General features: G+C 44.8%; 1 protein-coding gene across 3 annotated transcripts in view; it reads left to right on the plus strand.

The window, feature by feature from the left end:
* Window positions 1–15,181, plus strand: part of LOC148442951 (protein transport protein Sec23A) — a 141,211-nt gene that overhangs the window by 114,710 nt on the left and 11,320 nt on the right. For all 3 annotated transcript variants that reach the window (XM_088463468.1, XM_088463469.1, XM_088463470.1), the window contains exons 14-18: window positions 748–901; window positions 2,827–2,904; window positions 4,478–4,639; window positions 12,531–12,617; window positions 12,746–12,901. In XM_088463468.1, coding sequence (XP_088319594.1) covers window positions 748–901; window positions 2,827–2,904; window positions 4,478–4,639; window positions 12,531–12,617; window positions 12,746–12,901 — 637 coding nt within the window. The remainder of the gene's footprint in view (window positions 1–747; window positions 902–2,826; window positions 2,905–4,477; window positions 4,640–12,530; window positions 12,618–12,745; window positions 12,902–15,181) is intronic.

Raw genomic sequence — 15,181 nt, forward strand, 5'->3', positions numbered from 1 at the left:
ATGACAAATTATATTAGTCCCAGCAACATAATGGGTCAGAAAAGGAAATGTTTTAGTAAGCAAATGTTTTTGGAAGGAAGATAATTCTGTAAGTGGTTTGTGTTACGGCCACATTAGTTTTTTGCTGAGTAATGTAAAAGCACATTGCAGACATCAGATCAGATGGGGGGAAAGTCACCAAATAATGGAACTAAGTGACCATTTTGTATTGAATCATAGTTGCCCAAGCATGCAGAGTACTGTATAGAACTAAAATGTGAAGCTAATTATTTGGTTGGATTTTTGTTCACTCTTATTAGTTTCTCTCTCTGATTAAAGGTGCCCATCCACTAGCCGATTGCACGATTACGACATCATAATCGTACAATCGCTCAGTAATCGTCCGCAAATCGTGCATTTAAATGTCGGAAATAACCAGCGATGCGCACTCCCGCTGGTCGTTTCCGACATCAATCATTGGCCGAAAATGCAGGCCAATCTGCCGATAACGACAGATTGGCCATGTTCTGGGATGATTGATGTGCCTAAACTGAACGATCAATCGTTCAGTGTAGGCACTGCACCCCCTAGGGGAACAGCGGCACAATTACAATGTCGTAATCGTGCCATCTTACCCTGATCTACTAGTCGATGGGCACCAAGACCTTCAAAGTTTTTTGACTCAATGGTTTTACAGCTAGTTTGTGCACACACATAACATTGTTTATATCAGTCAGATAAGCCTTATGTTTTTATTATTATTTCCAGCTGGGCTGATGCTCAGACTCAGATACAGAACATTGCAGCTTCTTTTGATCAGGAAGCATCTGCTATTCTCATGGCCAGATTGGCTGTTTATAGAGCGGAGACAGAGGAAGGTCCAGATGTCTTGAGGTGGCTGGACCGGCAGCTCATCCGACTGGTGAGATATTATTGGGAGAGTGGTTGGAGAAATTAGTAAAAAATCTATGAATAAAACCAGCAAGATCTTTCCAAGTCTTAGATTGTTATGTATTGTTATTGTTATGTGCAGGTTTATTTTATGACATAAGCATTACTTTATGGGGAGTATTCTGTCTATGATGAGTTAAACCGTAATTACCTGTGGGGGCTGGGTATAGAATTTTTTTTCTATTTTTGCTGAATACTAGTCAGATTCCTTTGCACCCGAAGAGTTAGGCATGAATCATAGAGCAACAATAAATATTAAGAGATCTTCCATTTTGTATATGCACAATCTCGCCGTTCCCTCTCCTGGAACCCCTGTTATCAAAAAAAAAAGAAGAAGACTATTGAAAGTCTGAACTAAAGCTGGGCACACACTGGAGCGATGTCGGCCCGATATGACATTCCGTAACGGCAAATCAGCTACATCGCTCAGTGTATACGGGCGATTGCGCACTCCCGCAGTCGCTAGCAATGGTCGCTAGCTTTGATGTGCTGCATATCAAACCTAGCGATATCGCTAGCGACCTATAGTAAGTTAATGAAGGATGGAACAATGATCGTTCCGTCTTTCATTAACTCTTTCCAGTATGTACGGGCAATGCTCATTCAAGGGCATTCGTTCTGATGTTGGTACGAATGCTCGTTGCTCATGTGTGTACCCAGCTTAATGGTGACTGCAATATGCTCATGAATCTAGTGTTTCACAGCCAGTATCTGTAACATCAAGGTCACACACCATTCTGACAGGTAAGGTTGCATCACTTGTACAACCTATATGGTGAAACTCTAGCTATAAATGATAATTAGACCAAATAGTGCTATTGATATTTACTGTGTGTACCTAGCATTCCCACATGATGCTAGAATTTGCAGCATTACCTGTACATGCAGCTTCAGCTTTCGCAAATGACAGTGCGCCCAATGAAGTTCCCTAATATTCTGATATTTTCATTCAGCCATTTCATTTCATTCAGCCATTTTTAAAGCATACAGTTTACAGGACAGAGAGGAAACATAAATACATATTTGAAATTATACACAGTAGATCTATGGTAATATAATGGCAATGCTGACATATAATAAATTGATAATATTAACTGGAGTTTTTGTGTACAGGCTGCAAGTGGCGTTTTTATTGCATGCATAAATGTGTATTGATTATGTAAAACTGCAAGACTGTGATCATCATTTCATCAAATAGAGAAGTTGCTGAAAGATTATTTTTTGTTTCTTATTAATAAAGATCATTTATTGACCTTCTCAGTAACACATTTATTTTATGTTATTGTGAGAAGCTGATTTTAAGATATAAGTTGGTTTTATTCACAACAGATTTGCTCTTCACATGTTGAAAATCGAATTATTAGGTGATTGAATAGCATTTAACATAACCGCTCACAAATAATTGGATAGTATGTAATAACGATCCTTGCATTCAGCAAACATATCTTAAGCTGGATACACACTTATCCGATATATGTGCAGATGATGGTTCTTCATACACACTGACCAAAGTCTTCTGGACACTGGTCCCGCTGGCCGGGGGGCATGTTGCGCCCCCCTCCCCGCGGCCTCTGCTGCAATTGTACGGGCGGACGTCTGACCGCCCGTACACACAGATCGATGCCCCAATATATCTGCAGATATATAGGTCATCAGCTGTGCTGTCTGTGAATGACGTCGTACACAGACATATCGCCTGTACACACTGCCAATGGGCACAAGATATATTGGCCTATCAATTGATCGGCCAATTTATCTGCCAGTGTCTACCCAGCATTACATTATCTCATTATTTGTGAACAATCTCTTATTTATCTGTGATTGTTGTATGTGCATAATGGTTTTTCTGATTGGTTCATCCTGTATTTTAGACTAACGTGATCTCTCTTTTTATAGTGTCAGAAGTTTGGAGAATATCACAAGGATGACCCCAACTCCTTCAGGTTTTCAGAAATGTTCTCTCTGTACCCCCAGGTACGTATTGTATTATCTACACACAGCAAGCCATATAAATGTGAGATCCTTCCCTTCAGTAGCATTTTTACAAAAGGCTAATAGATCCATTGAGCAGCAACCCTGTGGAAGCCATGAAGATGACTGTACACCAGGAAAAGTCAGCAAGTTAGCTATAGGCAGGGTCATTTATAGATGAGGCCCAGCAAAGAGAGATGGAACTAGCAATCCGTCCATACAAAGAGAGAAAAATTAATATGCAACATAAAGCAAGAAATACAGTATATATGTCTTACCGTCAGTGCAGGGGGATAACCAGGGACAACCGCTTGGTATGAACGCCATTGTAGGTAGTGATAACGAGGGAGGTGGTGATGGCCAATTCTCTTACTGGATGTACAATTGGATTGAAGGCCTTTCTTACAAGAAATGGTTTCTCCTGCTGTATGCTCTAGAATACATTGTTAGGGAGATCGATTCATGTAATTCATATGATTTATGAGGTAAGAAGACAAAAATTTACTACTGTTGAGGATAAATTAGCACATTCTTCTTTATAGACTCTGCTTGATTATATAAAAAATGGTTGAACTTTTGTGTCTCTTTTTTTAATACTGCTAACTTTGTCGCCATAAAATAATGTCTATTGACCATAGAACAACTAGAGGCAGATTATTATTATCCTTTATTTATATAGAACCACAAGGGGTCCGCAGCGCCTCACAAAGTACATTAACAAACAAATTGAACAAAATAAAAAAAGAAAGTGAGTTACAGTACAGAACATTGGAGGACATGGACATGGTTTATAGACATTACTGCACCAGCAGTCAGAAGACCCAAATAAGCAGCAGGGCAGCAGAACCCACAGGTTTGGTACCATTGTAGGCAGTGGGGAGGAGATGATGGTATAAGTGAGGGAAGGAAAAGCACGAGGGAAGAGGGTCCTGCTCCATGAGCTTACAGTCTAAAGGAGGGGCAGGCACAAATGACCCGGGCCTCTGGAGCTCGGACTGGCGCAAGGTAGAAAAATTAGTCATTGTTCAAATATTGCATATGCATTCCTTGTACTCGCAGCTAGGACAATAAACGAGAAGCTTCTCACACCAGCTCCAGGCAAAGATATTCTCTCCGGCACAGGAGGATCCAAGGGAAAAAAAAAAGAGAGAAATTGTGTGTACTGTACAAAAAAATGTTTAGGCAAATGGTAATAAGTGTAACAATTAGCACTTGCCTACAGGGCTGCTGAGTCATCGGGTGGGCCCGGGTACCGGGGAGTCTGGCCACTATACAGTATGTGACGTGGCTATGCCCAGTAATGCTGAACATTGGGCACCAGAGTTTATGCCTCCCCTGTACTCCTGGGCCCCTACAGAGGCCGGGGTCACTTGCACCTGCTTCTTCTCCTCGGCACCCCTGCTTGCTTAAACCTTGTTTTATTTATATTGAAACATTAACAATGGTGTTGAATGCTTTTATATTTGGTGTTGTTAAAATTAAAGCAAAACTGAGATTTCTCTGTTTGTTTTTTTACAAATGATGACAAATAATAGTACATAGCTAAGGAAGTGTCTTGTTGTTCTGTATTTTCTAGTTTATGTTCCATTTGAGGAGATCTCCGTTCCTGCAGGTGTTTAACAACAGTCCTGATGAGAGCTCCTATTACAGGCATCACTTTATGCGTCAAGATCTAACCCAGTCTCTTATAATGATACAGCCCATCCTTTACTCCTATTCGTTCAGTGGCCCCCCAGAGGTATGGAATGATATATTAATTGAAAATGACAACTTCGTTATAAAAAGGGTGATTCTCAGTTGGATGCAGCTCCCAATTTCGAATTGACTGCACATGTATCTGAATCGCAAAACATGGTGTGTGCGTGCTCCGTACAATATGTCCACAGTCGCTAGTAGGTGCATGCATTTTCGCATCTTGTGTGAATGGAGAATACAATGAAATAGACGTTTCTGGGCAGCAAATATCAAGATAGACTGAGCAGCTATTTCTGATGTGGGTGTTGTGGGCGTGCATACAAAGCTCTGTGTGATCCTAAATGAATGCATCCGGGGAAGAGACGTCTGTTCCTGACTGATCTCTTGCACATAGTATGGGGCTGGTGTAAGTGCTGATACCAGTGTGATGATTGCGTCTGCAGACATTAGAACACTGGGCCGGATAGGCACTTGCACTTGCAGAAGCGTCTGACTTGGAATCAGCCCCAAAGATAATTATTTAGATAATCTGTGCAGAGAATTCACTTCCTCTGTTAGACTACATGGAGTCACACATGTATATGTAGTGGGAGAATGCAGAAAACATGAGGAGCAGCTGTGAGGAGAGAATAGATCTCTTCCTTACATTGCTCATAAAATTCAAACTATGCACATTTTTTGAGTTATTACTATACATTAATATGCACAGTAATAGAGAACGTACCCAAATGTGCTTTCAGATATCTACTGCAGTTAGCTACACAGCTTCATACAAGGGTGTTTGTTATTATTTGGGGAAAGCCTGGGAGAATGATTGCTGGCGTAAGATGGGTACACACTATAGCGATATATCTGCAGATAATGGTCGTTCATACACACTGAACGACCATCATCTGCATGCTGAAGCGAGTCGGGCCATCCTGGGGGCGGGTAGGGGGCGTGGTCTATTTACAGAACTCGTGGCCACACCCCCTACGGGGGAAAAAGAAAAACATTTGAGGCGCGGCACTGGGGAAGGGGGCGCTGTGTGCCCCTCAGTCCGGCGCACAGCCAATGGGGGGCGCGATCAGCGTGATCGCCCCCCCCCTTGGCACAGGAGACTCCCCGGCTGCTGCTTTAGCAGCCTCGGACAGTCTACCAGTGCAACCCAGCACACAGCAGCGTGTGCTGGGCTGCTGTGACCTAAGAGGGATGGGAAGTGGTTCCGGACCCGGGTCCCCCTCTCGGCGCCCCTGTGTACGGGCGATCGGCTGATCACCCGTACACACTTGCCGATGGACAGATATGTCTGCAGACATATCTTTTCATCGGCTGTGCAGCACAGCCAATGCGATTTGTCTGTGAATGACGTCATTCACAGACATATCATCTGTACACACTGGCTGACGGGGGCACAATATATTGGCCAATCAATTGATCGACCAATATATCGGCCGATCAATTGATCGGCCAATATATCGGCCAGTGTAGTCTTATCACTCCCTGTACAAGCAGCTTAATACAGAGTCCAATACAGCTCAATATATAGGGGCAGATTTGGGCATGACTACTTTAAGAATTTTATTTTAAAGGAACTACTTTAAGAATTGTATTTTAAAGGAAAAAAAGAACAAATGTTATTTAATGAAAGGAGCACATCAAATGGCTGGATGTTGTGAAATATGTGGAAGCCTCTCCTGAGGGCATTGAAGTCGTGCACCTTCCTGTGCACTGAGGGAGTAACTAGTTCACTGGTGCAAAACAAAGGCATACATGCAGTCCACCATGTCCTCCTATGCTGCTGAAATAGAGCTTTGATTGGTCAAGGATGTTTAGTTTTATTTCCCCCTCTATTGTTGGAGACCACTCTCATACCTGAGCAGCCTGTTGAGCTATGTCAGTGGTGGAGGTGCAGGAGAATAGGGATGAGAGACTTCACTTTTTGGTATTTAAACCAACTTGTGTCCACATTAAAGAAAGTGCATCAGGAGAAATCTCTCTCTCTTTCTCTCTCGCACGCACTTTCTCTCTCGCTCTATGTCGTAACCTGTGTCTTGTAATTATCCAGAGCACTCACTCAGATGGGGATGCTGTTAAATATTTACCTTCTATCTGTGACTAATATGCTACATAGTCTAAAACCACTAATGTGCTGTTTAATGATGCAGGGCTTTGCTTTCCTGTAATGTTAATTGCAGGAATGTATAACCTCAGGCTCAGCAGGAGCCAGCAGTGGCATCTCTAGGTGCCTGTGGTTATTACGTTGGTCATTGATAAACGTGAGAGCAACATTTCTCTGTGCATTTCTGATTCCCAACACACTGACCGCAGTTATAATGAAGCAAAATATAATGGTAGGACAAACTTCTGCTTCCAGTCAATATTTAATTCCTGGTCACCTCAGACATGCTGATCACAATTTGAGGGTATCAAAGGACTCATTGTATAATCATTTGCATTACTGAGGTGTATTGGATTTTACTGTTTATTTATAGATGTAGACGAGACCCTTTCTTTTGTTTTGTATTATAATAATATTGTAGGATAAAGTAGTATTTGGTGTTAAAAAAATAAAAGTAGGCACTAGTAACATTTACTAATGGAGTAGTACAAGTAGGATTGAGGCTACTGATTTTCTAAGGGGAAGCATTTTTTAAGCACACCAGATTTCCTCTACAACAAGTCCTATTTAAAGGCTAATGTTCATTTATAAGGTATTGACAATACATTATGGAGACAAAGCTAACTTGGAGATTTAGCTCTAGGAAGCGATACATGTGTTATGCACAGTACGGTTGCGCCAACCCTCCAACTGCTCCCACTGCTTGGAACAGACCCTAGACGGAGAGGAACCGCTGTGAAGGGATTAGGTAAGTATAGCCACGGGACGTTGGGGGTGGGCGCAGCAGACAGCAAGTGGGTGGAGGGGGGTCTGAGCAGGACAGAGATGGAAGTAGATTGGGGCGGACCAGTTTACAGAGATGGAGGCGGTGTGACTATTTCCTTTACTAGTAGAAATATAATGGAGAAGAGATGGAAGTAAAAAAAACAAATCTTAAAATGTTAAAAACCCTACTACGCTCCTTTATAGAGCATTCCACAGAGGAACATAGTAAGAAATATATTCAAAATTCACAATATAGGCCACGCTGTGCCCCAAATCAATAAATGCCACATTGTGCCCCCAATTCACAATATATGCCACACTGTTCACCCAATTAACAATATTATGCCATGCTGTGCCCCCAGTTCACATTATATGCTACAGTTAGCCCCAGTTGTATACAGAAACCTGCAGTCAAATAGAGACAGCTGCCGTTACATTCAGTCAATGCAGTTATATACAGAGAGCTGCAGTTATATAAGGAGCTACTATAATATTCAGACAGTCAAACTTTCTTGATATAAAACAAACTGTATTAAGTTTTATGATCTCTTGCTTTTTCAAATGTTAATCTACATCTCTTCTTCAGGGTCCATAGGGCACCGCAGGGAGACATTGGGGTGTAGGTGGTACTTGGAGGACCGGACACCAACAACAAAGTTTTTTCCTGTCCCAGGATGCTCCGGTCCTTCCATTATATCCCGTCCACAGCCTGAGGGCAACTCTGTTTCGCTGGTGTCTGGCAGGAGCTCTCCGTTAGAACAGTGGGGCTGCTATTAAGCAGCCCAAGCTTTATTTTTAGGATTTATTTTTATTAAACTGTTTTCATAATAGAGCAAGCAGCGCTAGATAGTCCTTTAGACGTCTGCACTGCTGCTCCATCACCCCTTCACGGCTCCAGCCCTCGGCTAGGTACTCTCAGCGGGGCTCCGAGGGGACGTAGCTAGAAGAGCTCCTCGGATCCCAGACTGCAGCCGGGACTCAGGGGACACGAAAGGCGGGGACCCGCATCTATGCACAGTCTTACCTCCGGTCTTGGGAAACAGACCAAGGCACTGATGCGGACACTGGTTTGTCTGGGACTCCACTAGTCCAGCATGGTATAATATACTGGTGAAGGGGACATTACTACGGCCAGGGACCCGGTGGTTGACGTCAGCATAGGGGAGAAGGCGTTCTCCCTGCAGCCCCTCCCCCAGCTCAGGGCGCCATTCCAGTGTGGTCTTGCTGCTCCTCCCTCACCCTCTGTCCCTCAGAGACTCGGGGCAGCTATTTTCTGCATCAGGTCTCTGGAAACGCTGGGTCCGGGTTCCCTGTATACATCTCCTAGGAGCCAGGTTATACAGCACTATTGGCCACATCCCTCCAAAGGTCTAAAGGGTTTTCCAGCTCCGTGCTCCAGACCATGCTCAGAGCGCATAAACCGCCCTCTGCCAGGATTTATTACCTGGTGTGGCATACATATTTCAAGTGGTCTGCTACTAGAGACTATGACCCTCAGGTCTTTAGAGCTTCTAGAATCTTTGCCTTTCTTCAAGCTGGATTGGATCTCGGACTCCGCCTAGCCTCTCTGAAAGAGCAAGTCTCTGCTCTGTCCATCTGGTCCAGCACAGAATTGCTCCTCTACCGGATGTTCACACCTTCCTGCAAGGTGTTCTATGTATACAACCTTCCTTTGCCCCTCCTGTGGCTCTGTGGGATTTGTAAGTGGTTCTCCACACACTTCAGGAACCTCCATTCGAACCCCTGGATTCAGTAGATGTCAAATTGCTCACCGCAAAGACTGTTTCTTCTGGCTATAGCATCTGACGTAGGGTATCGGATTTAGAGGCGCTTTCCTGTCGCTCCCCTTTTGTAATCTGTCATACGGACAGGGCTGTTCTTAGAACGTGCCCCGGCTTTCTTTGCAAGGTGGTCACTTGTTTCCACCTTTATAAAGAATTTGTGATTCCGGCCTTTCAATCACCAGACCTCTCGAGCAGGTGAGGCATCTTTGGATGTGGTCCGTGTTCTGAAGATCTACGTGGACCATACTAGTTCCATAAGGAAATTGGACTCCCTCTTTGTCCTATATGGATTCCACAAGAAGGGATAGCCAGCAAACAAACAGACTGTGGTCAGATGGCTTTGCATGACTATCTCACAGGCTTACCCGCAGACTGGCCTTCCTGTGCCAGCTACAGTATCTGCTCATTCTACTCGCTCTCTGGGTCCCTCGTGGGCAGTCTGCCAAACAACTATGCAAGGTGGCTACGTGGTGTTCGGTCCACACTTTTCTTTGGTTCTATGCCTTTGGTACATTTGCCTCTCAGGGTGCCGGGTGCTCCTCTCAGCTCAGGATGCCCTTAAACAACTTATTTGGGACATCCTAAAGCTTACCTTTGTTAACTCTCTTTCTTCGAAGTCCATAGGGTCCACAGGGCACCCACCGTGACACACCTGGCTTCTATGGGTTGTTTCTCTTGGTCACTTGTTTCCTTCTCTGTGTGAGAGTGCGATTCTTCAGTGTACCAGTCTTCCTTCTTTCCGATCCTGCTCCTGCCTTGTGCTTGTTAACAAAACTGAGATGTCCTCAGACTGTGGACGGGGTATAGGGGGAAGGACTGGAGCATCCTGGGACAGGAGAATGCTTTGCGGTTGGTGTCCGGTCCTCCAAGTACGACCTACACCCCATTGTCTCCCTGTGGACCCTATGGACTTCGAAGAAAGAGAGTTAACATGGGTAAGTTTCACCATAACTCTCTGTATAGATATATGTACATATATAATATAATTCGTCGGTTTGTTTACTTGTTAAGCATTTGGACACCCCAGCACCGATTGGGATGAAACAAATGCGAGGTGGTCCAGGTTTTAGGGGGGTTAGGGTCCCGGTCAGACCATTGGTGTATGCTGGGCAGAACTTTGACCCATTTGGACGAAATCTTCAGAGTGGTAACATGGATCCCATAAGACATACTAGGGGGTTGAGGTCCCGTTGGTGTACGCTGGGCAGAACTTTGAGCTGGGGAGCTTGTTCTGGGCCTTCCACTGTATCGATTAAGATAAAAACCTCACAGAGGGGTGGCAATTTGTCTGGGATGCCTAATAGAGTGGTTGGGGTCCCAGTTGGACCTCATGGCGGAGTGCGCCAGGCAGAACTTTGACCTAGGGAGCATGTTCTGGGCCTTCCACTGGATGGATTTGGACAACATCACATAATTTGGACAGAAACTTCTCAGAGTGGTAACATTGGATCCCAGAAGATATAATAGGGGACTGAGGTCCCGGTCGGACCTCCCGTTGGTGTACGCTGGGCAGAGCTTTGACCTGGGGAGCCTGTTCTGGGCCTTCCACTGGTTGGATGTGGATGAAAATTTCACAGAGGGAATATCAGAGAAAGATGTTGAGAAAAAGAAAAGCATTGTGTTGATACTGATGTTGAATAGATCCCTATATACTTTCTGTGGCTGTAAATACATACATATATCCTACATGTGCTAACTGCCCTCTTATGGTGATTTAAACAATTAACATAAATGTTTTAGTTTAGTAGTTATGAAAGAGACATAGGAGAGATTAATTTAGCAGTGGGTTGTACATGTGGCCTCTGCATAAAGTGCCCGGAGCTATTTAATTAGAAGCCCACGACTAGCTCGGTCACGTAATACAGATTTTTGCTCGCACCTCAGGAGGGTGCAGGCCGAAATCAGAGTTACATGCTACATTGGAGCCAATCACAGGTTGATGGCGGGCCTTTAATTAAATAGCCCCAGCCCTTTATCCAACAGCAGAGGCCCCTGCGGTGCAACCCCCTGCTAATTGAATCTACTAAATAGAGGTAACATCAATATAAAAGCTCATAAAGTCATAAAATTAAAGTTTAAAAATGGATGTACATAGAGCAAATGATCACATGAAAATGGTCCTGAGTCAGAGTTGCACGCAGTGTCGATGTTGGATGCAGTGGAGCGATTCTTTTTTTTTTTTAGCAGTGCGCATGCGTCAAAGCTTCGTTACGCATGCACAGTGATTGGTTAGCGAAGACAGTCGCAGAGACGATTTATTCGCTATGTGAGTCACAGGTAATCAGGGGAAGCAATCGGGAAGCCGACTGCCTATATACCGGCAGCCGGCTTCCCGACTGTCTTATCCTGGCAAGGGTGAAATGCCGGGCGTCTAGATGTAGACGCCCGCATTTCCCCGACGCCGGGAGACCGGCGCCTGGCATCACGATCGTAGTGATGCCGGGTGCCGCAAGCGGACAGCCGCGGGTGGGGAGGGTTAGGTTTAGGGCTCCCGGGGGGACTTAGGGTTAGGCACCCCCCCCAGGAGGGTTAGGGTTAGGCTAGGGGGAGGGAGGGTTAGGGTTAGGCAACCCCGGAGGGGACTTAGGGTTAGGCACCCCCCCCGGGGGACTTAGGTTGAGGCAGCGGGGAAGGGGGTGGTTAGGGTTAGGCACTTAGAGGGGGGATTAGGGTTAGGCACTTGGGGGGGAAGTTAGGGTTAGGCACCCCTAAGGAGGGTTAGGGGGGTTAGGTTAGGTTAGTGGATACTTACCTATCCACGATCGGGATTTCCAGCGCTGTCGGGCTTCCGCTGCGTCGCACTCTGCTCCTGCCGGGCTGCCGCTGATGGGAATCGAACCGCCGGCCATGCGGCCGGCGGTATATCATACCCATTCCGTAGTCAGCGTTTGGGGGAAGTAACGTGGGGTGGCTAGAAAAACACAGGCAGGTCGGGACCGTTTACAGGATGAGCCCTAGTGAGCCTTTGCAAATTCGTACAACTGGAGAGGTCCCAGCGTCTTAGCTGAGGCGCTCATTCTGAGACCGCATAGGCTTACCCAGAGGTTCCATGTGCGACCAATGTCTTCACTTTTGTTCATAGGTAGCGGATGTGAGACGCCGGAAATGGGCGTGTCTGTGCACAAGATGGCGACTGAGTCATTCGTATATTTTCCAAAGTCCGCTGCGTGCGGGACCACAGCAGCGATGGGCATTGTGTGATTCTCTGAATCAGGCCTGTGGGCATTTTGATAAAAGAAAGTGTCTAATTAAATGAACACCCATTCATACTTTTTGTTTTGCAGCCGGTATTATTAGATAGCAGCAGCATTCTCCCAGATAGGATCCTCCTGATGGACACATTTTTCCAGATTCTTATTTATCTTGGTGAGGTGAGTATGTCCAGAACCACACTGCATATTAAAATAACATTCTCTCATATATTTCAGATCTCCATCTTTATTGTGCCAGTTTGTGGTTAAATCAATGCAAATAGTAATTGTGGATGTTTAATTTATAGACTATTGCACAGTGGCGGAAGGCGGGCTACCAGGACATGCCTGAGTATGACAATTTCCGACACTTGTTACAAGCCCCCGTGGATGATGGGCAGGAGATTCTTCACTCTCGTTTCCCGATGCCTCGTTACGTAGACACTGAGCATGGAGGGAGCCAAGTGAGTAAACAAAAATAAGGAGTGGGATACGATAGAAATGTTTTATATTTTCTTTACTATCATATAATATTTTGGGATGACATTATTACTCCTGCAAAGTGAGCATGTGACCAGGTTCTGGATTCCCATTTATTTTAATACACGGAATAGAGCCCTGGTGTTGGCTGTGGCGCCGTTTCCCTTGGGAGGAGTTACTCTTCTTGCTTTCTCCTCCGGCACTGGTGATGTGAGGGATCTGTGGCTTAGGAGGGATCTGCAGAACATCATTTGTTTTAATGTATTGTGCATAAGGCACTATGCAATGTATATATACAATGGGACTGCAGATCCTTTTAACAGGTTGTCTTTAATAAATGTTCTTTTATATGCACGTGCAAAGCTTTTATCGTTCTAAACTAAAGGTAGTTTATGAAGTTGACATTGCACACCCATATTTACACACATGCAGCATTTTTACAAGTGGCCGAGCGGATTTGCAGAGTCAAGATGGCAGCATCTGCAAGGACACAACATTTGTTAATATCTGATGGAACATTGGCATGTAAGGGTTGTTCCTTGCTGGTGTTGGTGTGGATGCACCTACTTGCACTCATAGTAATAAAACGAGGTTTAGTCTTGAGGGGTGGGATTATATGAGCCAAATCAAAGGATGAAGGTATATTAATGGGGTTATTTCCAGCTTTGAGGGTTGCACAGTATACCCCCTAGTGTTTTCGGTAAGCTGGACAAAAGGGTGTGGTATTACTTGTCCACAATGAGAAGGTCGACATTCAGAATGTGGACATGGTCAATAGCTCGACAATATGTAAAGACGTGTATTAAGGTTGACATGATTACAATGACGACACGTTCAGAATGTCGATATTTAACATGTTGACAGCATATGTTTTTGTTTGTTATCTAACCCCTGAACCTAACTCTAACCCTAGCCCGAACCCTAAAATCAACAAAAAAAACATATGTAGACATTTTGGTGTGAACATGTTGACATTTTAACCATGTCAACCTAAATGCATGTCTATATATTGATTGTCGACCTAATGACCATGTAGACATTCTGACTGTCAACCTTCTGAACATCGACAAGTCGTCCGGATACATTTGCATTGTTACACGCGTGTTCAGTTGTGATATATTGTTCATACTGAGCAGATGCTCTGATTAATGGTGATCGATATACACTGAAGTTCCAAGAGTCATGGGATAGATGCCTAGTATCCCCTCTAGCCTGGGAAGTGCAGCAACTCGATGTGGCATCGATTCCGCAGTTGGATGGAAGACCTCTGGAGAGATGTTGACCCATGCTGTCTGGATCGCTTCCCACAGCTCCCTGATATTTGTAGGTGTAGTGTGCGAATTGACCTCTCCACCAAATCCCATAAATGCTCGATTTTGTTCATGTCAGGCAAACGTGTTGGCCACACCATTCAACGGAACTCTACGGTATGCTCCTCAAAACAATTCTAGATAACGTGGGACCGATGACACAATGCATTATCCTGCTGGAATATTCTATCATTGTGGGGGTCTATGAAGGGCTGCAAATGGTCATCAAGCAATGCAACTTAGCGGTTGCCGGTCAATGATGTATTATGGAAGACCAGCGGACCCAACCCATGCCACAGTAACACACCCCACACCATTATGGAACAACCACCACCCTCTATGGTGCGTTCTTGACAACTGGGGTCCATGGCCTCATGGTGTCTGTGCCATACCCAAACCCTACCATCAGCCTCAAACAACTGAAATTGTGTCTCATCGGACAACGCCACATGTTGCCAGTCCTCCAAGGTCCAATTAGCGAGGTCACAAGCGCAGGTGAGGCACTGTGTCCCCAGTGTCGTAGTGTTAACATGGACACTCTGGTGGGTCTTCTGCTCCAGTATCCCATTGAAGCTAAAGAATGCTGCAATGACCTGCATATGAATGTGATTTGAGCCAGTATCACTTGTCTGTTACCACGGACTATTCTGGCCAGATGATAATTAAGCACCAGTATTTAGCCACTGCACTGTCCACGGTGGGTAGTCTTGCCTTCAATGAGTTGTTCCCAGTACACACGTGACACTGTAGATTAAGGAATGTTGAGTGTCCGCAAAACTTCGGAAATTAAATGTCCAATCTTTCATGCACGCACTATCACGCACCGTTCAAACTCCGCTAATTCACGTCACCTTGCCATGAGCAGCCTAGAAGGTGTTCAAACTGACACACAAGATGTCAAATTACAACTGATGCAGGTCTGGGCATTTCCAAGATGTCACCGTATAGTGATGC

Source organism: Taudactylus pleione, unplaced genomic scaffold (assembly GCF_031769625.1).
Source record: "Taudactylus pleione unplaced genomic scaffold, aTauple2 ptg001381l, whole genome shotgun sequence".
Lineage (NCBI taxonomy): Eukaryota > Metazoa > Chordata > Amphibia > Anura > Myobatrachidae > Taudactylus > Taudactylus pleione.